General features: G+C 38.8%; 1 protein-coding gene across 1 annotated transcript; it reads right to left on the bottom strand.

Annotated features, from left to right (window-relative positions):
• Nucleotides 1-2,197: 2,197 nt before the first annotated feature.
• On the bottom strand, nucleotides 2,198-24,262 carry Erap1 (endoplasmic reticulum aminopeptidase 1). Its single transcript, XM_051172289.1, has 18 exons — nucleotides 23,693-24,262; nucleotides 22,037-22,175; nucleotides 18,757-18,891; nucleotides 17,045-17,165; nucleotides 15,906-16,060; nucleotides 15,221-15,334; nucleotides 14,005-14,136; nucleotides 13,569-13,700; nucleotides 13,342-13,413; nucleotides 11,986-12,140; nucleotides 10,549-10,628; nucleotides 9,542-9,725; nucleotides 7,988-8,144; nucleotides 7,148-7,332; nucleotides 6,172-6,333; nucleotides 5,348-5,488; nucleotides 4,849-4,930; nucleotides 2,198-2,760 (listed from the first exon to the last, which is right to left on the bottom strand). Exons 1-18 carry the CDS (start codon nucleotides 24,217-24,219, stop codon nucleotides 2,605-2,607), a joined length of 2,829 nt encoding a protein of 942 aa, XP_051028246.1. The 5' UTR covers nucleotides 24,220-24,262; the 3' UTR covers nucleotides 2,198-2,604.
• Between the last annotated feature and the right edge of the window lie 396 nt (nucleotides 24,263-24,658).

Below are 24,658 nucleotides of genomic sequence, written 5' to 3' on the forward strand. Positions count from 1 at the left end.
CACACACATACATACACACTGAAATGATTTAAAATCAGCTTCCATACCAAAGCAAGTTAAGGTATCCTAACATCTTTGAATGGTATCTCAGATTTTTTTCCAAGCACTGCACTGGTATCATTGATAGAAATTTGATAAGGAACTAATTCCATTTCTGTTGCCTAGCAATGAATGCTAGAAAAGATGTTAGCTACATATGAGTCAAACTTCAACTTTCTTGTTTCCCAAGATCACAGCCTTCTTAACTTTACTAAAATCATGAGAAATTCCCAGGGGGCAGGCTAACAAAAGTAGTAACACTCATAATGAACATATTTTCTTAGCAGTCTGCAAAAGTACTCTCTACAAATCATGCATGTGGCTCTCAGATTTCAAATTTTACACACAAAAGTGTTAAAATCTTAGTCCCATGAAAAAGACAGTCACTGTTCTGTTTTCAATAACTGACAAGAATATACTCCCTGAGAGTTTTGAACTCATTAGTGTCTAGTCCTTGTATCTGGGCAGTACAGGTTTGCTCTTTTTGTTTCTATAATCATGCTGAAACCTTTGAAATTGACAGATATTTTTCTGAGGCTACGGCTGTAGTATACAAATTTCCATGCACATATAGGAGTATTTGTAAATGATGTAACAAAATATATAAATTGAAGAGTGCCTTTAAAATCACACATACACTTAAGGTACCAAAAAAATTTTTTTAATAGGAATGTCCTCAAGACTTGAGTGTTTGATGGTAACTCACTGTATCTTGCATAAGCCATAGGATCTAAAGAAGTCCTTTTTATTCTTTTTTACCTTTTACTTTTTAAATACTAGTCAGGAGAAAATAATTGCAGATACCGCCTTAGAAATAAAGAACAGGTCATTTTTATTACCAAAAAGTTGTGCACCTGTAATTCTTTATCGACTTAGAAAATGGGCTTTTCCAAACGTGAAAGAGACCAAAACAAAAATCAGTATTTGTGTTTCATTAATCAAGATATAAAATGCAATTAAAGGAAGATATTTTCCATGAAAATCTTGGCTATGTGTTCTTTTTTAGATGTACTATGCGAACTATTTTTTGTTTGTTTGTTTTCAAGCCATCACATGAAGTCAATAAGAAAATAGAATTGTAGACACAACTGTGGTTTGGATGTGAAATGTCCCTCCAGCAGGCTCCCAGATGGTGGCACTAGTGAGAGAGGGGACTGGGTCACAAGGGCTCAGCTCCTCGGTGGATTCAGTTGTGACTTCATACTTGGATTATTAGGAGGGAGGCCCTAGTTGGAGGAAGTAGGTCCAGGCTGCAGGAGTATGGCTTTGACAGGTACACTGTGTCCCCAGACTCCTCCTCTCTGGCTCTTCTGTTCTGGCCACTACTGGGTAAGCATTCTTCTCTGAGACCTCTTATGGTAGCCATGTCTCACCACAGGCCTGTCACAATACAGCCAGCAAACCGTAGACTATACGGAAACAGAAGTCTTTCCACATGTAAGCTGATTACCACAGATACTTTGTTAGTGCCCCCCCCCCACTAAAGCCACTCTATTCCATAGTATGTTATAGCACTGTGTATTGACATCTTTCCTATCATTTGTGCCATACATCTAAAAAAATCTTAGCAAGACTTAAAGGATTCTTCCTCACACTAATACAAACACATTGTTCATAGTGTCCTTTATTGGTGAGTCTTCAATGATTTATTTGGGATAAGTGCCAATATGAGTTATCTGGGAATTTAAACCACCACTCTCTACTTAAGGGGTCAGGGACTCTCCAAATATATCTTACAATAAAGGGTGTTTCTGATGCGGACCTAAGTGCACTCTTCGTTCTAAAAGGTGAGCTTCTGAAGGAAGTAGGGGATCATATTTTGCTCATCTGAGAAGGCTTCTAGAGGCAGCTTTTACAAAAGTCCACAGTAAGTACTACCATGACTAGTATAGCCATGCTCCCCCTGTTGCCTCTTGCCCTGAATGGATGAGAAGTGGTAACTACAGCCAGATAGAAAAGGGCTGTGAGGAAAAGAAGGCCACCTCCCAGGAGTAAGACTTATGGTAAAGACCAGCCTGAGGCAAGCACAAAGAAATAAACGTTTCTACCCACTCCATCTTGGATCACAACTCCAAATTCCTAGAGTTGTCTATCAGCAAAACGAAGAGGGCAAGATGACTGGTTAGTTGGACTCACCAAGACAGCAGCAAAACATGAAGCCAGGAAGAGAGTGGACAGTAGACCTGGAGGGTCATCAGGAGGGCTGCTGCACAGCCACTTCCAGCAGTGGCTGATGATTCAAGTGTTCGCTGCACAGTGTACCTCACTATTCATAGTCTTGCAGAGACATCGCTGAGTGATTGACACAGGAGGCATGGGGCTTTGCAAGCTGTGGGGCTGAAGCATGCTTTATAAAACTAGAAGAGGCCACTTGGCTTTTCTTTGGCAAGGAGCTGGACACCTGGCTTTCTACTGCAGGGAAACACCTATCAGACAGACCCATGGCAGCAACAGACATCAAAGACAAACTTCTCAGACATGATCAAGTGAAATGAAATAAGAAAATATCTTCAGTGAGAGCCAAAACACCAATCTTTAGTTCGAAAATACTTGGCAAGAAATAAATCACGACAGTTCCTGCTTCTCCTTTTGCAGCCATAGTCTGATCTTATCAAAATTCTTATCCATCCATCGAATGTTTTCTTCAATGGTCTCAATGGTTTGTTGAACACAACGGAGCTGAGAGCCATTTTCTTTCAGTGAGCTGAAGAATCCTTTTACCTTGGGAGGGAAAAGTAGATTTTAAAAGCATTAGTTTTGTTATATGAAGCAAATGGTAATTTAAGTAAGGCCAGTCAGAAGTACAGCTAGAACTCCAGCATTTCCTAACATTCTACATGAAGGGAGTCCCAGGTATCAGGATATGTGTAAGTCTGAGTTACACAAAATGAGCTCATGCCACATGATGTCAGGTTCATATTTTTCCTGTAGCTTTTATTCACAGTTACTAGGCCTTAAAAGGCCTTGCTGTTTACCAGTACACACCTAAGGGTTAACTGAGTGTTTATTTAATATGGATCCCATTATATATACACAGGTGCAGACTTAAGTTTTTCAATATGATAGATGAAAAGCAGAATGTGCAGAGCATCTTACTTACCAAGGAAAACAGTACCAAACAGATAAATGCAATCTTTCTGTGGGGCCTGGCCTTATTGCCAACACTGTACAGTATGGGGCTCTTAGCAAGATATGGTGGTAATATCTCAGACCTTGCCAACATTTTTATCCCAATCACAATTCCTGCTTGATTCCTTCCAGATGAAAATCTACACAAAGTGTCCCATAGTTCTAGAGAGAGGAGAGACCCACAGCACTCTCCTCACGATGTATCTTTGTCCTTGTTGCATCCCTGACTGTCTGAATCCTTAAGCTTGAGTAATGGTTAGGCTGACTTTGCCAAAGCACTGAAAATTGTACCATTTGTTTTCACTTTCAAGAGGTCCCAACATTAACTCACAAATGCTCTCAGCATTAACCCATTTTGTTTTTTGTAGTTAGGAAGCAATAATAGGCTAAGATGTATTAGCATGAACTCCAGACATAATTCCACAAACATCCATATTACAATACTATGTTATGAGTTTTGGGCATAGTCATCAGGGGAAGATGAAGTCCCAGTGAGAAATGATGCACAGCTGCTCTAATTGAGAACCCAGTTGCCTCTTGTTGGGGGAGAGAGGAGACAATTCCCTCCTCCTGCTACACAACACAAGCCTGAGTCATCAAGTAAAAATCACTTCAGGCACTCTTCACCAATATGATAGCAATATTTTTCACTTCACTTACTGGCTAAAATATTTCATTTATCCTTCATGGTGTCATGCTGAAATGTAGACTTCTAAACAAGCTCTAGCAAAGCCAGCTCTTAACACGTCTCCTCTGCCAAACAGATACTGCTGAATACCCAACTCAGATGCACGTCTCTGAGAACATACTCTGCAGCAGGCGGTTTAGAGGAGTGGAAGTTTCCTTTTGTAGAATATACATATGTCTTGTGTTCCCTCTTACCAGACAATTTCTTAATTTGACCATTAGGAAGCTCTGTGATAGTTGTTAGATAGCATTACAATAAGTATCTTCAGTGTAGGTCCCTCATATAATTATCTCCTAGCTTCTATGCAGCTTTTCATTCTTTTAACATTTATTTCACAGATGGACTTTATAAGTTGCCTAAAAAGCACAAAGCATATGATATAAGTGATAAGAGAAACATGACTTTGGATACTGAAGTATCTGGACCCTCTCTGTCTCTTCTACCATAGCTGGGCACCTCATCAGCTGTCTGCACCTCCAGGATTCACTTCTAACATCTTTAAATAACGACTGGCTATGTTGAGTCATTTCTTTTTTCAAGTTGAAGTTTTTTGGAGTTTATTTTGAGACAGGGTGTCACTATGTAGCCCTGACTGGCCTGAAACCTGCTTTGTATACCAGGCTGCCCTTCACCTCACAATTATCTGCCCGCTGCTGTCCCCAGAGTTCTTGGGTTAAAAGCATATGCTGTCACAGCTGGCAGAGTCCAAGTTTTTAATTGCAGAGTAAAGCTTGTCTCATGAGAGGCATATACACTGGAAGTCAAAAATTACATCCAAATGTCAACATTCATTCTCAGCTGTCACAACTTTTGTTAATGCCCATATTTAGTAGCTAATTGTCACTTAAGTTTCAAATAATCTCCTCTCTTTCTCTCTCTCTCTCTCTCTCTCTCTCTCTCTCTCTCTCTCTCTCTCTCTCTCTCTCTCTCTCTCACACACACACACACACACACACACACACACACACACACACACACACACACCTCTTTACCTCTTCAAGACGTGCTCTGGTGGAAAACCGGTCTGTTGTTCCCATTACCATGTGAGCTATGGATGCTGAACCAAGTTCAAACCTAGTAAATGACAAAAGGTGTCCATTCAGTGTGCATTTTAAAGGTCTTATATATCCTATAGCATTTTAACAATCTATTTGTAAAATGCAGTGCATAGCAAGTACTTAGTAAAAGATTAAGAACTAAAAGAAATGACAGCTGTACAAAGTACTGTAAGAGTCAGGGGACAGTTATGCTCCTTGGAGGAGGAAGGCTTCAGGCAAGCCAGGGAGAACAGGAAAAAGCAGACGGGATGGAAAACAGTACACGGGTTAGCAATGGAGTAAGGTTTTAAATCATAAGGATATTTTATTTTGGAAAGTTATCTTCAGCATAAGATACTCTTTTGTATAGATAGCAAAAGTTAAACACGCAGAGGGAGAGAGAGTGTGGAAAAAGAACACATCCCACCCCACCACAATTTTTGGCACTACTTACTTTTGGACAAGCTTATTCCAATTTTCTCTCAGAAACTTCCAGGCCAATGGATAACCCACTGGGTTTCTGCCAACAAGTGTGAGAATATGTGGAAATTCCTGAGTTTTTATTATCTCTCCATTAAAACTTTGATCTAGAAGCCTGTAATGATTTTTTTAAGTTAACAATGAATTATAAGTGATTGAAGAGTTACAAAGATCTTTAATAAAATAACTTGGAAAAGAAAAATTCTGTTTGTCCATAATGAAGTCCCAAAAGGTAAACTGGTAGTCTTGATAAACCCACTATAGCAACATGATTAAAAGCTAACATATATATAGTGTTTAAAAGACCTGTACCATGGGCTAGCGAGAAGGCTCAGAGGTTAAGGAGCACTGGCTGTTCTTCCAAAGGTGCTGAGTTCATTTCCCAGCAACCACATGGTGGCTCACAACCCCCTATAATGAGATTTGGTGCCGTTTTTTGGCATGCACGAGCACATGCAGGCAGAACACTGTATACATAATACATCTTAAAACAAAAAACAAACAAACAAAAAAACTCTATGCCATATAGTCTCTCATTTGCTCAAAGGAACAGTTTCTACAAGTATCTCTAAATATTTAAAAGACATCACTGCTGTAAAGATACACAAGACATACTCCTTAGATATTTTCTCCTATACTTGGTTCTAATTACATGCCATCCTCATCAGGTAGGTACCCACTTGCACAGTTTTTCCAGCAGAATAAATAATTCCTGGGCAATAGAGCTCAAACAAGTACCAGAATGAACTCATGTCATTCAAATTCCCTTAGCCATGTGGGTATCAATGCGTGACTCACCACTGAAGCTTTTCTGGGTCTTGGCTTGTGCAAAGGGCAAATTCAATTTGGCTCTTCTCAGTACTAGACAAAGAAGACTGATATTTACTGTAAAGAAAGTCCCAGCCTTCTGTGTTCTGGGCCCCCACAGCAAACACTGCCAAGGTCACATCGATGGGGAGGCTGTGGGAAAGAATAAAGGTGTTAGATCCTGAGACAGACCAAGTGCTCTTAGATGTGTAATCGGGTCCAACGATGAACTAATTCTATGCCCTCAGCTCCATTTCTGACAACATAAACTACCATTTTCTTCTGTTAAACTTTATGAAAACAGGCAAGAAAAAAACTCTAACACTAGATCTGAGCAGGCTCAGAAATACAACAGCAAGTGTCATTCATAAATGCCTACACATCTAATCTATTTTTAAATGATGTGACAGAAATGCAATTGAGGCACAAATTCTATTCCATGAGCAAAAGTCAGTAATATCAATAGCATTGTGGTGAGTAAACATAACCTTTAAAGTCAAGTATTGAGATCACTGCCAGAAATGACTCCTGGATGCCAAATACGAAACGACTGATTGCTAACAGGAGTGGAGTTTCCAAACATTGCCTATCTTTCCCAGTATGAACAATTACTAGATACTTTGGGTAGGGTTTCTGAAGACAGAAACTTCTGTAAAATATATTGCCTCTGTTTCAGCCTGCCATGGCATGTCAGTCGAGTCACTTAATATACACTACACAAAGTAGGAGTTACTGTAATCACGTTCAAACTCTCTAGACATTTGATTTTTAGGCACAGAAGTTCATTTATTTCTTAAGATAAAAAAGCTTAGAAGTCCCACATTTTAAAAGGTAATTTATTTTCCAAGAAGGTGCAGTACAGAAGACTCGATTGTCCACCTTCTCCCAATGGTTACAATTAATGACAGGGAAAGGAAAGATATCCTTTACATCAATAGACTGAACTGCATGTTCAGTAGGAACTGACCTCATGTTTCCATTAGATGCCTTCCAATCCCTGAAATAGCCCTCTGCCTTCTGCACACAGGGCTGATACTTGCGCACACATGCGAGGAGGAGGAGCTGGCTTCTGAGCATTCTCTCTGAGACAGAGCCCTTGTCTGCCCAAGTCTGTTTATCAATAAGGTCCTTCAGCAGTCTGAGGAGGAAGGCCTGTGGAACACGACAGGAGCAGTGACAGGCATTAAGAGTACTGTTGCAGAGCATTTCATATTCACACAGCCTAGTACTCCTGGTGATGAGAAATGTCACATAAATACATATTGAATCTATTTTAATAATGCTGAGTGAATGCTCTACACTCAGGAAAAAAATTCAGGTGGGAACTAATCTTTAAAGCTCAACCCCACTCTTTTAAAAGCTGGTAACTCTTTAATTTGGTTATAAAATGGACAAAAAGCAAAAAAAAAAAAAAAAACCAATTATCATAGTAATCTTTCCAAAAGATGTTCCATCTACCTAAATCAAGAGGAACAGACTAAATTTTGTGAGCAAATTGTGCAAATCCTCACAAGATTTTTTCAAAAATATAAAGTTTGTGTTTCTTCTTCAGGTGCCATTTAGAGTCCTAGAAAATATCAGGATTAGTAATCACAGCAGATAAGCCAAGTGGAATAAAATACGGTGAACAAAAAAACTGATAATTTAGTACAGTACAATTTTTATTTGGGTTTCTTTAATGTATAGGAGGACATATGTGTATGTGTGTAGGTATATATATTCAAACATATAGAGTAATAAGTAATGCTTTCCCACCCATAAGAAAAAGCAATTACACTATAGGTATTTGATTAATCTCAGGCTTTACCTTGAATTGAGTTTCCACCTCATTCATTTCTCTTTTCTCCATTAACTTATACATAGGTATCAGTTCATTCAAGCCTTGGAATACAGGCATAATTTCAGTTTCATTTTTCAAGTACAGAATTAAATCCAGGGCTTTTTCAATGGGTAACTTTCCAATGCTGAGCAAGAAACATCATGGTTACAGGCTTATAGGAAGTCATCATTTCGCTTCAACATACACTGCAAAATTCTAGCAAAGCAGCAATCACATGTAAATAACGACTTTTTGCATTAGAATTGTTTTGCTTGCACACAAGATGACACTGGGAAATAAGATTCACGATTATAAAGCAAAGTCTGGCTTAATGGCTGTGATAAAATGGTGCATGTTAGTGTCTGTCACATAGAACAAACACATCACACTGTGTGCTGAAGTTCTAGACTAAGCTAAGAAAATTAATCCAAGATCAGTGGAGCCACGCCAGGGAGATGGCTACTCGGAAAAGAATAATTCTGTCATAAATGAATCTTTTCTTCAAAAATACACTGGAAATCAGACCACTCTAGAATTCTAGTAATAGTAGGCCATACCAATGAACTTGCAGATGTACAGGAAGAAGCAACTAGTTAAGCAACCTTTATCTTCTCCCTGCTTTTGTGATCTTGGGAGGCTCATTGAAGTGGTTTTATTACTTCTGGTTCTCTTAGAACCAGAAGGAAAGACTACACTGAGGTAGACGGACATTGGATGTGAGAACTGCAGACCTGCCTTATCCCACCCAGGTGGATCTTGTAGAACTTCACCACTGCTTTCATGTTTTCAGATTGGAAAATACTTCCTTGCCCCTTTATAAAACATAATAATAATAATAATAATAATAATAATAATAATAATAATAATAATAATTTGTTTATATAATTATACAATATTGTTATATAACATAATTATATATTAATATTACATAATATATAAATTTATTATTATTATTATCATCATCATCATCATTATTATTATATCACTAATGCTCACTCCATCCTCAGGTAGTCAAAGATGATTTGATAAGGTCTAATTATGTAAGCTATATTCCATAAAGGTGCTGAGGAATTCAATCTTTTAAAAGAGAAATCTCTCATTTGGTACAATAGATGCAATGTGAACAATTGGACCTTCATTACTTATTTCCACAAGAAGGCTTCAGAAGCATTGAGGGTTCAGCTGGGAGAAACCCTATCTCTCATATCATGGCCAGAAAAGCTCCAGGACAAAGCTGTAGGAATAGGCAAGGGGCTCACTAGGATTCTGTCTTGTGGTCTCCTGTACATTTGTCTCACTCTGATTTGAGTTATTAATGATAAAAATTAAAATACAGATTCTGTATTTTACCTCAGCTAGCAGTTAAAGACAGGAAGTTAAGCATCAGTCCGAAAACTATGTTCCCAGTTGGAAGAACTTGAGGAGGGAGTGCCTTTTCAAATTCTCGTTACAAATCAACCACTGTCATCTCTAGAAACCAAGTATTTGAACAGTCACAGCTGCCTTCAGAAATAAACCACAACTTTACGCAGCCTGCCTTACCTGACGAGCTGGAATGCATTGTTGATGAGACTTGCCCGATCATTACTGCTGATTGTTGTGTGTGCTCCTTTTAAAAGGCCACTCAGGGAATCCCACCCATCATCCTCGTAATGCACAATGTAATAGCCATTCATTCCTACATTAAATTTGATCCACTCCACTGCTTCTGGGAGGATGAGCACATCTGAAGCAAAGAGGATAAATTTCAGAGCCTTTTACTCTGTGGATGGATAGAAGCTTCTCTGATCAGAGTAACACAAGGAAACAGAAAATGCCAATACTGAACAAGTGGAGATCATTTATTTCTTTCAGAAGCCAGGTAACAGAAACCCAGTAAAGAAATGTCAATGGTAGCATCAAACATAGATTCTGTGAGATTTTTAGATAGATAGAAATGTTGTAACCACATTTCTGACCAACATATATTTCCCAGTATTGTTAACAAAGTAATGAGAATTTTCATTATTAATCTATTATTTTAATGATATAGCTCTCAACTGCTTGAATACATGTCATTATTTTTACTTTTTAAAAATCCATTTTCTGTGTATATTTGAATTTTTTATGAGGGCACACGTGTGTTTATATACATGTGGGGGGCCAGAGGATGACACTGGCTGTTCCTTAGATTCTGTGCATTTTTTTGTTGGGAATCTTTAGGTGAGATAGGCCCATTCACTGTCCTTGCCAATTAGGGTCTTTCTGTTTGCATCATTCTATCACTAGGGTTACAAGCATGCCCTGCAACACTCATCTGTTTTTCTTTTCTTTCTTTTTTCTTTTGTTTCTTCTTTTTTTTTCCGCATAAGTTCTGGAGATCAAACTCAAGTTCTCATATTTACAAGATAATTTACCAATTGAGCCATCTTCCAAGTCCTCAAAGTATTCTAAAGCTATTTCCTTTCCTTTGCACTGATATCAATAGTGCTAGAAGCTTTGTAGCTAAGTTCTAGCCACTTCTATACTTTTTACTTGAATTAAAACTAATTATTTCCATGATAAAATACCTGTCTTTGTCTTCAGCAAAAATCTCTGGACCGAGTCTGATTTGCTGGTAATGAAAGTCAGTGGAACATGCCACAGGTACCTAGAAGAAATCAATTATGCATTGCTCATTGCTTTTATTTATTCAACAAGCAGTGTTTAAGGCATCTACGTATCATGTGCCAGACTGGTATAAAACAGTGTGGTATTCAGTGTGTTATGCCAAGACCTGATATCACGCTGAGCCTGCTTTCCAGCTCAACTAGTATTCATCCTCTCATACCCTAATGTAGAAAGAGAAAAGCGTGCTCAAGCGGATAATGACTAGTGCCCTGAAGCCTAACTTTAAATAATGACACTAGTTATGGCTCAAATGGGCATCATGTCCCTCCCTAATCATGTACCAATGAGACACATATCACTTCTGTAGAGTTTCTCCAAACAACCTGAATCTGACCAAGTACAAATAGTAGAAGAAAACAGAAGTGGAAGGAAACTCTAGTGAAGTAAATGGCCTGAATTGGGGAAATGTCAGGAAGCACAAGGACTAGAGAATTGCTGCAAAAAAGTGAAACCAAAAGATGTGGCAATGAAATACGAAATGTGCTAAATCTGGGAGCACAATATTTCCATTACAACGTAAAAACATTTTTTATTACAACTGGAAAAAAAGCTGAGTAGGCTTTTTATAGATTATATTTTGTCAAGTTTTTTCCTAATTTTGAAATTTGTGCTATGATTACCTAACTGAATGATTTCATTTTCTTAATAATACAACTTGTCTCTATATCTTTGTATATACTATATGTACTATGTTACATGTGCTATTGTATTCATATTGTCTACACAAATGTAAGTTAAATATATTATGTAATACTCTCTTCTACGTATACATAATCATAGATCAAGTATAGAAGTTAATACATATCTGTTTAAATCATATTTATACATATATATGAATTCTTTACACCATGTTTGCAATGTTCTAATTGAAATTAGATAAAGATACATCAATTCTTTTGCAAGTTGCAACACATCATTTCTAACAATACTCTTCTGGAGCATAAGCTAAGGGCTTCCAAGATGTAACTCAGACATCTAAAGAAGCTAACTGAGGATCTCTTAATTCTTAGAAATCACATAAATTCTTTTGACAACTCCAGTCAATGTCAGGCACTACTACTCTGTCTTCGCAGCAACTTCCTACTTAGATCACAGCTGACTTCAAGCCAACAACTAGAAATGACATCCTATTAAACTCCAAAGCACGAGAATAGGAAAATAATGATGGATTGTCAACTTTACCGGGATTCAAAGCCCCTTTAGTCCTTTTGAGAAGGTGGGTATAGGCCAACTGCAGAGGACACAGAGTCAACTGAAACATTCTAAGGAAAGGAGTGAGGGCAGGACTTCAAAAAGATTTTATCCCACTGAGGAGGAGATTACCCCTGTGATATTACCCAGTCTCTGGGGTGTGTTCCGAACCCTTCATGTAGTGTTCTTGCTTCATGTGCACATTCCTTCCTCTCACAGTGATGGTTATCAGAGGAAATCCTTTCTGCAGTGTCCATGTGTTCATCATGGTTTTCACATCTACAACTTCCTGATGCCAGTGCTGGATTGTAGACAAAAGGGGGGAGATGTATCATATGAGATCTACCTCTGAAGAGAGGTCAGCTTGTGCTCCCAGATCCACAGCCAGCATCCTCTGTTCTGCAGCTTCTTGCCCTGGCTACCCACCTCTTCTGTCTCCAGCCATTGATCCTTGGCTGTCGACCTTTTCATCCTGTCCTCTAAGCCTATGTGTCTTGACAGGTAGTACACTTGGCCCTGCTTGGCACAGCTAATGGACAGGCATAACCCCTGGGCACCAAGCTGACATGTGATCAAAGAAATTAGAGAAGAGAGAGGAAAGTGGCAAGGTTTTCAACACCAGAATAACTGTTATGGTTCTTGGACAACTAAGGTGGAATAACTCTTCTGTGAACAGGCTGTGTTTCTAAAGTGACAGCTCGGAGACAGCTTGTACCTGACCAGCAATTGGAAATACAAAATATGTGCTCCTTGGCACTAAACATGCTTTTGGGAAAAGATAGGGAATAAAATATTCTACTGCATAAACTAGAAACTACTAATAGAGCAATCTCTGAAAGAAAAAAATAAGGAAATAAAAATTTGATAAGTAGAATATATTAAATTTCTAGTCACCCATTGCTGTTTATGAAAATATTCCACAACTCCAGATTACACAGAATCAGGCCATTTTGTGCTCAGATGTCATGAATACTAAATAGCTGAACAGTTGACAACATGAGTTAAATTAGAATTCATTCCCTACTCTGCATGTTACCACCATATATATGCTTTTGGATCTTACATTCCCATCACCATATTTCAAGCACTTGGCTCATGGGTCTTTTGAGAGGAGTAAAGAACATTATATGCCCAATTGTTCAGCATGTGTCTGGTGCACAGTAATTCTCTAAGTGTTTTCTCTGTCATTTTGACGTTTTTAAAATGCAGTGATCTGAAAATGACTGATATAATCCAGTCCTAATCTGTCATTGAAACTTGTCCTAAATCCACTGATCTAGGGACAGTGGAGTGAAAGGAATTAGTGTCTGTGAGAAGTTCTGTCACCATGGTTGTGGCATCCTCTTGCATAGACCATTCTTAACAGAGTCTGTAAAAGACTGTTAACCTGGTTTGGTTTGAATGCAGACTTGCCTGGGATGAAAGTAACATATGGCACAGAGATAACACTCAATGAATATGGAGAAAAACATCCATGGACAGGTACGGACAGAGAGACTTACTGAGGTTGATGATGAATGTTGGCTTCTAGAGCAAAAGCCATCCATTGTTTGTGTCCCATCTGTTGGGCAAATCTACAATCAAAAATAAAACAGCACCCTCATTTCTCTAGAAAGCACTTTGGTTCTTTGTGAAGGAGTATGATAAGACAGGAAGAAAACAAAAACAAAAACAAAACAAGACAGTCAGCTGGTCGGTCCCATAGGCAGAGCTCTCCAGCACTACTCACATGCACCATACTATTCCACAGATCCTCGTTTTTTGTGTTCTTATAGCTATACTTTTGGAGATAGTGCACAATTCCTCTTTTAAACGTATCTGCACTCAGATAATCTCTTAGCATATTCAGAATACAAGCCCCCTGAAAAGATAAGAAAAATAATTATCTATAGTTTGTACATCTCAATGTAATAGCATTTAGTTTTTCAAAATTTCCAAGGATAGAAAGAGTAAGGAGTTGACCAAAGTCTAATCTTTAGGATGATGGGCTAAATTACAAGTTCAACGTGAAAGGGCTCAAATCAGCTAGCACAGTAAGCACCAAAGCCATCCAAACTGGGTTGCCCCTGATGTAGAGAAAGCTATCCTACACCTGAGCTGTAACCCCTCTATCCAACCATTAATGAACTTAGTGTCCAAACCCCACCTCTGCAATCTGCCTTTACCTTTTCATAAGAAACATCATCGAACATCTCCCGAATCTGCGCAGGATTCTCCACAGGTGTGGATACAGGGTGTGAGGAGTTTAATGCATCAACTTCCATTGCATTAAAACACTTGCCAAAGAAATACTCTTCCTATTGGCATAGAGAACAGAAAGAAAGTGGGGACAGCATCATACCTAAGCTACATTTAGGTAAAAAGAATGAAAGAAGGAAGGCTTGGTCTGTGGTAACAGGACTAGAATTCCAGCTCCTGTGCCAAGCAACGTGATATTTCTGCAATTAACACAACACTATCGCTAAGCTTTCAAAGAGCATCTAACTGCCTAAGAAATAGAGGCTGTAAATAACTCATTTATATTTCATTTATTTTGGATATTTACCACTTTAGAGTAAAGTTAAGGCCATGTTAACCTGAAAACAAGACCATTTTTGTAGACACAACAAAAAAAGAGAAGTAAAATGTTTAGTGCTTGATTCCATGAAAGCACACACACACATATATTTAACTTTAAGACTATGTAATTACAGACAACAAATTAACAACAAATTCCAACTTAACATTCTATACTTAGTACACTAAACCAACTATGTATCTGTAATATTTTTCATTATTAAAATTATGCAGAAACAGGACATACTTTTATGATGCATGGCATAGTAATATAATTTTTGTCCTATAATTTTAACTATTTATAATCAGATTATGGGTACAGATATGTGAAAATGGAAAATACCCCAAAATAAAAAGAATTATATTAAAAATTGACATTTTAATAGAAAGTGTTATTTTTGCTTGTTGCTTATGATTCTTGTCATGGTTAAAACATGGTGTTTAAATAAACATATAAATTCTAAGTTAAATTTGTGGTTTAGAAGTCTAGGTTGATAATGTTATATGTGGTCATTTTAGTCAAAATTTATGCAATTTGTCAATTTGGATCCTATGCATATTAACAGTAATATGTACCCAGTATTTAAATTGCAATGCACACCCTGAATATTGAAAAATGGCACAGAACACTCAGCCTATCATTAGCTCTATTTCTTCAATGTTATGTGAAGATACAATTTAATACTTCACTTATATTGAACGTTCAGTTAGCACTTTTAAACATGATTCATCATTCTATTATAAAAAGTGCTAAATATTTTTGAAGAAACATTGAAAAAACCTAACAGATTAACCTAAGATATAAAAACATAAATAACCACGTACAACTTTTAGTTCAGGATGGGTCACAGTAACAGACACGAACTCCATAAACTTGGCAAATCCTTCGTTGAGCCAAAGGTCATTCCACCATTCCATGGTGACCAGGTTCCCAAACCACTGAAAGGAAAATGTGACTGCTTATTCAGAAATTTATAGTGAAACTGTACTCTCTGATATATATTATGGCAGAATGGATGCAACAAACTATAGACATGCAAAATGACCATCAGCTTATAAAAGTAAACATATTTGTTAAACATCTTATCAGAGTAAAATGAGAACTTTTCAAAATTCATTAAAAAGCATGAAACTGCATTAAGGAAATAACTCTCCTGTGAAATGAAAGAGTAAATACAATAACTCTATGAATAGCTTCATTTGTCACACTAAGAATCATTCTTCTCTGAGGGCATGGCTGCTGTATACTGCCTGTTCACCAGTAAAGGAGTCCACCCATACATACATGGGCAGCACTAATTGAATTTAGCGAGATATCAAGGAGGACGAGAAGTGGGGAGGGGGGGGGCGGGGAGACATGAAGTTGGGAAGTGGATGTTTCGCAAGGAGGATCCAGGAAGAGTTGAATGAGAGCAGAAATAAAGAGTGGGTATGGTCATTTGTCATTGTATACCCCTATGAAACTCTCAAAGGAGAAAAAATTATGTATGACGAAACCAAACTTTCATACCTGGTGAGCGAGTTCATGGGACACAGTCATTGTGATGCCAAGCTTACTGGAGGCAGAAGACTTTTCTTTATCATATAACAGAGAGGATTCTCTGTATGTGGTCAGGCCCCAGTTTTCCATAGCACCAGACTGAAAGTCTGGAATTGCAGCAAGATCTTGGGCAGGAAGGAATACAGCTCATTATCAATCTCACAGGTAAATAGTCCCCTAAATGTACTAAATAGCAGAATGGATGGGTATTAAGATAAAATGAAAAGGTAAGAGCCAGGCATACAGAATTAGAGAGCCTCCAGGGCAAAAAGAAAATCTTTCCTGATAGAGAAAGAGAAACCATGACCATCATGTTGCTACCCATGTGACTAAGCCAGGCTTCTGTCTCCAGCCTCTGAGTGCATCTTTTCTGATCCTTTTTCCTCCCCCCACCCCCCACTTTCATTTGGCAGTACTGGAGCTTGAACCTGGGGCCCTGTGCATGTTAGACAAGGGTTCTACCACTGAAGTGTATCCCCATGCCTCTCTTTACTTTTTATTTTGAAACAGTCCTCACTACATTAATTAGTGTGGCCTTGAGCTTCTAATTCTCAGCCTCCTGTGTACCTGAGGATACAAGCTCCATCTCTAGGATTTAGACCATGAATTTGGAAATGGAACAAGCAAAAGAAACTACCTTAGTAATCTGCTGTTTTTAAGATTACAGCTACATATACCTAAAAACTCAATAGCCAATAGCTTTGAAAGTTCATATAAAACCTACATTTTCAGAAGTTTATAGAACTGCTTCCTATTCTCCTGACACGCATGTACTGATAATGACAAATAGTCATAACAGTGCAGCCTCTGTATTCTTTTACGAACAACATCAGAGTACAAATCCAGCCTCAGGCCACTCTGTCAGGAACTCTATCATGATCTGTCCTTAGTAGCTGATTGTATAAATCAGAGGTGAGGGGATTCTGAGAAGGATAACTCTGTTATTTGAACTCTGCTAGGAATTTTATTATGTGTAGAGAACCATGGGGATGCAGTAATAATAATAATAATAATAATAATAATAATAATAATAATAATAATAATAAACAATAATAATGATGATGATGGGGGCCATCAAATGCCAACTGGAAATGTTTGTAATACTCTACCTTGCTTGGGTAAAGGATACGGAATGCTGAAATAATCCTCATAAAATTCTAGAAGAGTCACTGCGGCATCCAGAGCATAATCTGCTTGATTTATCTTATCTGGCACAGTATATACAGAGACCTAATGGAAAAGGCACAGGAGTATAGTCAAATAACATAGTGACTTCGGCCAACAACTTGAGAGAAGAATGGCTTCAATGGTTCTTATTATGGGATACGGATGTCAATGTTACAAAAGACATTTAGGCATTTCCTTATTTTAATTCTGTCTGCTCCTAATCAGCTTCATTTTTGAAGGCTCAAAACAGTGTTCTCAAACGTTTTCAGATGGTAGTAATAAATGACGACTGAGAAAGCAATAGCAAAATGTCAGTTGAACTGTAGGAAGAAGGCAGGGTACCACAAACAGCCGAGAACAAGTAGGACCGACTACATCTTGCAGAGGTTTCTAAGCGTGCATCTGATTATAACTGTCTGCAGCACTGAAGGCCATGCTACTGGTTGCGGGGAGGAAAGAAGATAAAGCTGCTTGCTGCCCTGGAGTTGAGGGAGTCTTTGCGAAGGACATTTTTATGTCAGAGAATATTAGGATGTGGGAGTAAAGGTCTTGCTTCAAGCATCACTTGTGCCTGGGCTCAGCACTTCACATGCTGTCATATGGCCCAGGAGGGGACTGAAGTTACTTTACATGCAATGCCGTCCTTGAGGCCCGGGTAGCTGGGCCATCTGACCTGCCAGTTGTTCTTCTAGTGCTGCGGACACTTGAAAAGAAGGTTGGTGGCTTAGGTGAAGAGACCACTAGAAGCTACCTATTGCTGTGCGTGTTTTCCCGACTCTACTGTGCACGGTGCTTTTATCATGTCTAAGTTATGGTGGCATTCATAGTTCTTTCTCATCTTCCTTGAAACACGTCAAACATACATATTTTACATCCTGGCCTTCGGGGTTTGGCTTTATGGAGGGTTGGTATCTCCTACTATACTTCCTGCCTTGGCCAGGACCTGGAGGCACTATAGACTTAGTATTAGGGTATAGACTTAGTATTAGGGCAAACTAAAAATAAATCACATTTTTCTGAAAGAAACCACAAGTGAAAGAAAGAAGGACAGGAAAGAAAGTAGGAAGGAAGGAAGTAAAAAAAGAGAAAGGCTTTGCCATACGTTGGTAATTACACTATAGTTTAAAATGAACCCTCATAGAACTTAAGAGCTAGAACTGAAGTAACCAGGCAACCTAAAACCTTGAAGCTAATCCTTTTATTTAAGGGAATCTTTGGATTGGAAGAATTCTGTCACCAGGCAGGAGTGAAGACACATACTCTAGAAAAGCATACTTTTGACTGAGCCATAGTAAGTACAAAGAAAGAAGACACCATGAACAAACTGGCTATGTAGATCAGGTTGGACTTGAACTCCCAGAGATTGGACTGTTTGTGTCCCCATGCCTGGCCAACTTATACAACTTAAAGAAGCGTAATCAACATTCCACAAGGAAAGGGGCCAAGGTCAGAGAGTCAATTAGCAACGGAGCCAGGTAACTCATGACTTATGCATGGCTCTCTATCTTTTAGGGCATTGCTATTAAGTAAGCATCTGTGACAACACAATTATTAGCCACCTTGTCATTTCTAAGACTGAAGGGAGTCCCAGGATGCAGGGCTACTAGGAGCACCAGAACAGGTTGTTCATCTTTTGAGGCAATCACAGGCTCACCTTGACTCCACTCTTGGTCATCTTGCTTACGGACTTAAAATCAGAAATAATGAAGGCCACCAGGTAGGTGCTCATCTTCACAGTGATGTCAAAATGGTCTTCTATGAGTCCTTCAGCAACATTCACTGATTTCACCTATTATCATAATAAATTAACAAGTAATCCAATCATCCAACACACTGATACACATTATAAAGAGAAATCTCCCAAAGTCTCAGACATACTGAAGGGGCCAAAACAATATTTCTAAAATTACTTTTAAAAGACTCTACCAGATTATCTGACTATAATTTAGATACCAGGACCAGACCCTTTGATTCCATTTTTTTATTGGGATATAAGTACACTCTATACTGGGCAAATACATAGATAACCATTTACTACCTAAAAAGAATTTCTGACTTTTCTATTAAGTTGAAAGTGCCCTATGGCTTTGCCTGATGTGCAAAAATCTCTCCCAAATTCAGCTTTGTTTTATTGGAATGAGTTTTAAGTACAACCACAATGCAAGAAGCCTTGAAGAAAGAGTTGCATGCTTGTGGGTACATTCGAAGAGGTGTGCTCCAGAGGAAGAGCCTCGTACTTCAGCACAGAAGGAACCAGCCAGGGAGAGGTATGCAGATGGGCACAATCCTATGGTGTGTTCAGCAACTGTGTTTTTGTGTCCTCGTCCTTTCTAACCCCCACCAGTCTCCTTCTGGTGATTTCAACCAATACTGCTAAACAACTTAGCTTTACTCCTCATGAATCTCATGCTACCCTTTTGTTTAAATGGTTTCTACATATGCCCAGGCAATATTTCCATTTTTGATATGCTAATTAATAGGAAAGCAACCTGACTGTGTGAATATAAATTAAGATGTGCTTAATCCCCGCCAATTGCCTAAACTTTATATGTTCTAATGGTATAAAAATGTTTCACTTTGCTGTCCCCGCCCCTCAAATATCCATTGTTCTTCTCAGCAGCACATCTGGATGGGAAGCTGGTCTACCTTTATTAGATTCTTCCAGTGTGGTGCTTTCTTGTCTCCAGAGCAAGATGGCACTAGAGGCATTCCTGAGCTCACAGAGGGATCCAACACCTTTGAGGCATCTTTAGAGCTCCTTGCATTTCATATGCAAGCCTATGAATTTTTCCACAAGTTCCTTGATGTCTTTTTATTTTCTAAGAGCCAGGGCACTCTCATTAGAGAATCCACTACTGTGCTACACAGCAAGGGCATAACAGTGCTTGGGGTGGGAAATCATAATATGAAAAAGCAAATTTCCTATCTCAAATTTACACCAAGAGGTCCACCTAATTTTTTGTCTACTCAAATGCAAAAGTAGAAACATAGATCAAGCTCTATGAGAAGAGTTTGAAAGGACACAGGACTCCAGGATGGGCTTGACAATGGGATCTTTCATGTGCTCAAAAGCAGGCAGAGTTGTAATGTTGATGTGTTTATCTGGGTTCTGTGTCCCTTTGTCATGGCAACCATAATAAAGGTGAACACTCTTTAATGTAGTGAGAAATTTGGTTTCTTAAAACACCCAGTTATGTTATGTGAATATGTTTTTTTTTAATCCCAGGTATGGAATATGGGGCTGCTTCAGTTTGTCCACAGCCATTAACTATGATTGTCTCATGCGCTAGGAAGGGCATAATTTTTGCCAGCTGCAGACAGCTTAATTCTGGGGACTCTGGAGATTGTATCAATGGGAGAATCCTGAGAAGGCCTGTGGTAGCTTGTGCTCCCCTGCCTGTGCTGCTGCTGCTGCTGGTGGTAGTTCCTAATGTTGCTATATTGCTGGTTTGCTATTACTGGATGGCTGGATATTCTGACCACAAAGATTAGACTTGTTCCTAGGGACACAACACCCCTAATCAGCAAGAAAGAGGTATATGCCCTCTTTCTCCTCTAACCTTCTTTCTCTTCTACCTAGTTTTGGGGGGTTGGAAGGATTAGGTTGGAATAAAGGTTGGAATGGTGGTAGGTCTAAGAACCCAATAAAGTAGCTCAAAAAAAGAATGCCTACATTTTAGAATCCAAGACAGATTATTCTACCCTGGGTCTTACTGAATGAAGATGAATTAAGAAAAACAAAACCATGTATTTCTTGGTAATGGTGTTCACCAGCTGCACCATAGCTGCAGATGTACTTGACTCAGTAGCCATGTTCCATGGGACATGGAAAGTAGATGACTGATTTTACTCCTTTGGCATGCACATATTTCTGCCACTCTTACAAATCAGGGAGAGTGTTACACACGTCTGCCTTGAAATAGGAGAAATGATTTCTCTCAAGGGAGCTAATGCCATCTATCATTCACTTCTGACATTACAGGTTCTGAAAACACTACTCTTCCTGGATGCCTGTCCAATGTCACATATACAATTAACTATCTGCTGTACAGCTAATGACAGCAGAGATTAAATGGAAATTATTATCTTATTATTATTTATTTGTTATTTTTAGACTGTAATATAATCACATCATGTCCTCCTTCCCTTTCCTCCTGCCAAACCCTCCCATATACCCCTCCTATTCTCTTGTAAATGCATGGCATCTTTTTTACATTAATTGTTATTACATGAATATATGATCACTCTGTACAATGCTACACACACACACACACACACACACACACACACACACACACACACACACACACACATATATATATATGTCTTCGGGTGCTTTATTTTCTTTCGTGCATTTAGGGTTGACTATTTAGTTTTGGATAACCAATTAGTGTGCTCCTCCCTGGGAAAAACTTATGTCTCCTGCTCTCAGAATTCCTTAGTTGCTTGTGATTCTCTGTATAGGGTTGAGGCCCCTCATAGGTTTTCCATTTTTGCATGTGTAATGTTGTCCTTGTTCAGCTCATGTTCATGTAATCATGTTAGTGAGATTTTGTGAGTGAAGCTTCTCATATTACTAGGAGACACTGTATGGCTTTATTTGACAAAGCTTTCTATTTAACATCCTCATAAAATATCACAGAAGAAAACGGGGTGAAAGCACTTTGTAAAGGGAACTATCTGTCGAACCTGGTGTCAATTCATGACAGTTCCCACCCATGTGTGTCATTTATACTGAAACCTGAATTTTTAAGGGACATTGTTTTCTTTGGTTATCAACAAACTGTAGCTTGAAACAAAAACATTGGTTGGAAATGAAGGGCTATTAAACATAACTGCCAGGAAATAAAAACAAAGGTAACTGAAATGCACTCAAGTAGAGAACATCACAGAAAATGACAGCTTTCCCAGGAGCCGACTACATTCACACTCACCAAGGGCATGTTAGAGATGGCCAGGTGCCTTGGATCCCTCCTTATCTTGATAGAAAAACTCGCCTTGAGGGCAGGCTCGTCAAAGCAGGGAAAGGCCATTCTAGCAGCTGTAGGTTCAAACTGGGTTGATGCAAGTATTCTATAACCACAGGAAGTGAAATGAAAATAAGCACAGTGTAAAAGGGACTCCAAATTAGTTATTTGTATTTTAATTCCTGAAGCTAATTTAAGATCTTTGGATATTACAACTATTTTTTTTAAAACAGGTCTCAATGTGTAGCCCTGGCTAGCTATGGAGACCAGGCTGGCCCCCAGTCACACAGCTCTTCCTGCCTTTGTTTCCCAAGTTGTGGATTAAATGGATTATTTAAGTTTAAAAAAGGGGCTATGGAGATGGCTCAATTGGTAAATTGCCTCTCCTACAAGCATAAGGACCTGAGCTCAAATCTCTAGCACCCACATGAAAAGGGTGGAGATGAAGACATGCAGTTGTCCTGGTTATAGGAACTTAATTTGGCCTGGCCCAAGAGATAATACAAATCATCAGGCTGTCAATCACTTCTAATTCTCAGCTCTCTAGATGTTAGAACGAGTTTTTTATCTTTCCCTTTGGAAAGACAATCCTATGGGTCTATCATTCCTGCCATCTCTGGAGATCTGCGGACTCAAGGACCTTTGTGCTATGCTCCCAACAGCAAACATCATTGTATCCTGGCAATTACATCTGTATTGATCCCGGAAATTGCCACTATATTGTTTCTGATAAAGGTGTAAGAAGTCTGATAGCCTTGGTCTTGCTCTTGCTGTGTGGCTCCTCCAACCTGGGCCTGATTAATTCCTTGGCTGGCCATATCATACCTTTGCCTATTAAGTAAGCATGGGCACTTACACTCCCCCAAAATAAATTTTCCTTAAAAACAGAACTAAGGCAAAGCATTGGAGTATCTTTAAATTATTTTTTTAATTTTTTTTTTTTTTTTAATTTTGAGACCTGTGATTGCCCTCAAAAGCATGTTTGGTCCTGACTTCCAGTTTGTGTAAGTGTGGCCTTGTTTGGAAATGAGAACTTTGCAAATGAAATAAAGCTAAGATGAGGCTACTGAACTGGGCCTCAAGCAATATGACTGTATTCCGATTTAGAAATTTGGATTCTGGACACACAAGGTGCAGGGAGAATTAGAGGGGACCAGGAGACAACAGGGCTGGGATGCAGCTGTTCTTCAAGGATTGATAAGTACAACCAGCAACCACCAGATTCTAGAAGAAGAAAGGAAGGATTGTACCCAGAGTCAGAGGGGACTCATAACTTGATTTCAGTGTTCTAGCCTCCAAAACTGGGAGAAAAGCAAGACTAGTCTAATGGACTTAGCTTGTATTACCTGCTAGAACACCCAGGAAACTAATGCACAGCTCAAAAAATTGATATTGTTATAGCTCAGAAATATAATTATATAAGTAAATTGGTACTTACTCTACTAGAGCTGGAGAAATGGATGCATGGAAAAAATAAGGCAAAAAAAAAAAAAATCAAAGGAGACATTCAGTCATTTTGACAGTATAAAGATGAAAACATGACTGAACAGAACTCTGCGAGAAATGGAGTTGAAAGGAACATTTAGTGAGGGCACATTTGAAGCTAAAAATCCTTCTCATTACCTCACTTCCCCTTCCTGGGTCCTGTAGGTGCTTTTATAAAATCCATGGAAGCTCTCAGACAGGTTGGCAGAATAGTTGATGATCACTGTGTACAGGGAGCCAACAATGAGCGTCTGCGGGGCCAGCAGTGCAATCTGCTCATGAGCAGGATGCTCCAGGATCCTCAGTGGTTCTTCAGAAAGCCTCTCTCCAGCTCCTCTCCTGAGAGTGGCCTTAGATATTTGTAGTTGGTGACTATGCATGATAATGGTGCTGGTGGGCTGGCTAACTGTGATTTCTACTTCTGTTGTTCCCCAGAAAGCCAGAGTGCTGAGGTTTGCATGGATCAGGAGATCATAATGAACTGGAGTGACATGCTCAGGAAGTCGCATGTTATTCCAAGGGAATGGGGCCCCATTTCTAGCTTTTGGAGATGCTGTATCACCACTCTGACACCAAGAAGGAGACAACACAGCTAAAAATGTCAAGACTAAGTAAAGAAAAGAGGGCATCCTTGAAAGTGGCCATTTGAGGGGCAGAGACACCATCTTCTTCCTCAAATGACCTACAGGCAAAATAAAAACAAAATATAGAAAAGCAAATTTAAAAGTCAGTAACATTAAACATTATTACAGCGGCATGTCAAAATTCATCAACCATGTATTAACAAACAGATGGAATGTTCTAAAAGTTCCAGATATTTAAAATCACCTTTCATGTGCTACTGGGAGCACGCCTCATTCTTTCTGTTTTTCTTGAGACAGCCTCATTGTGTATTCCTGGGTAGCCTAAAGTTTGTTACCTGACTAGGCTGGCTTTCAGCTTGTGGTATTCTCTTGCCTCTGTTTCTGAGTACTAGAGTTGCAAGCATAACTGGTTGCTAACACTCTTCAGAGGCACTAGACAGCATCAGTTGACCTTCAAATGTTAATGCTATCTTAGTTAAACTAAGCTAATAGAATAAAATAACAAAGTAATAGAACAAAC

The sequence above is a fragment of the Acomys russatus genome, chromosome 30 (genome assembly GCF_903995435.1).
Source record: "Acomys russatus chromosome 30, mAcoRus1.1, whole genome shotgun sequence".
Classification (NCBI taxonomy): domain Eukaryota; kingdom Metazoa; phylum Chordata; class Mammalia; order Rodentia; family Muridae; genus Acomys; species Acomys russatus.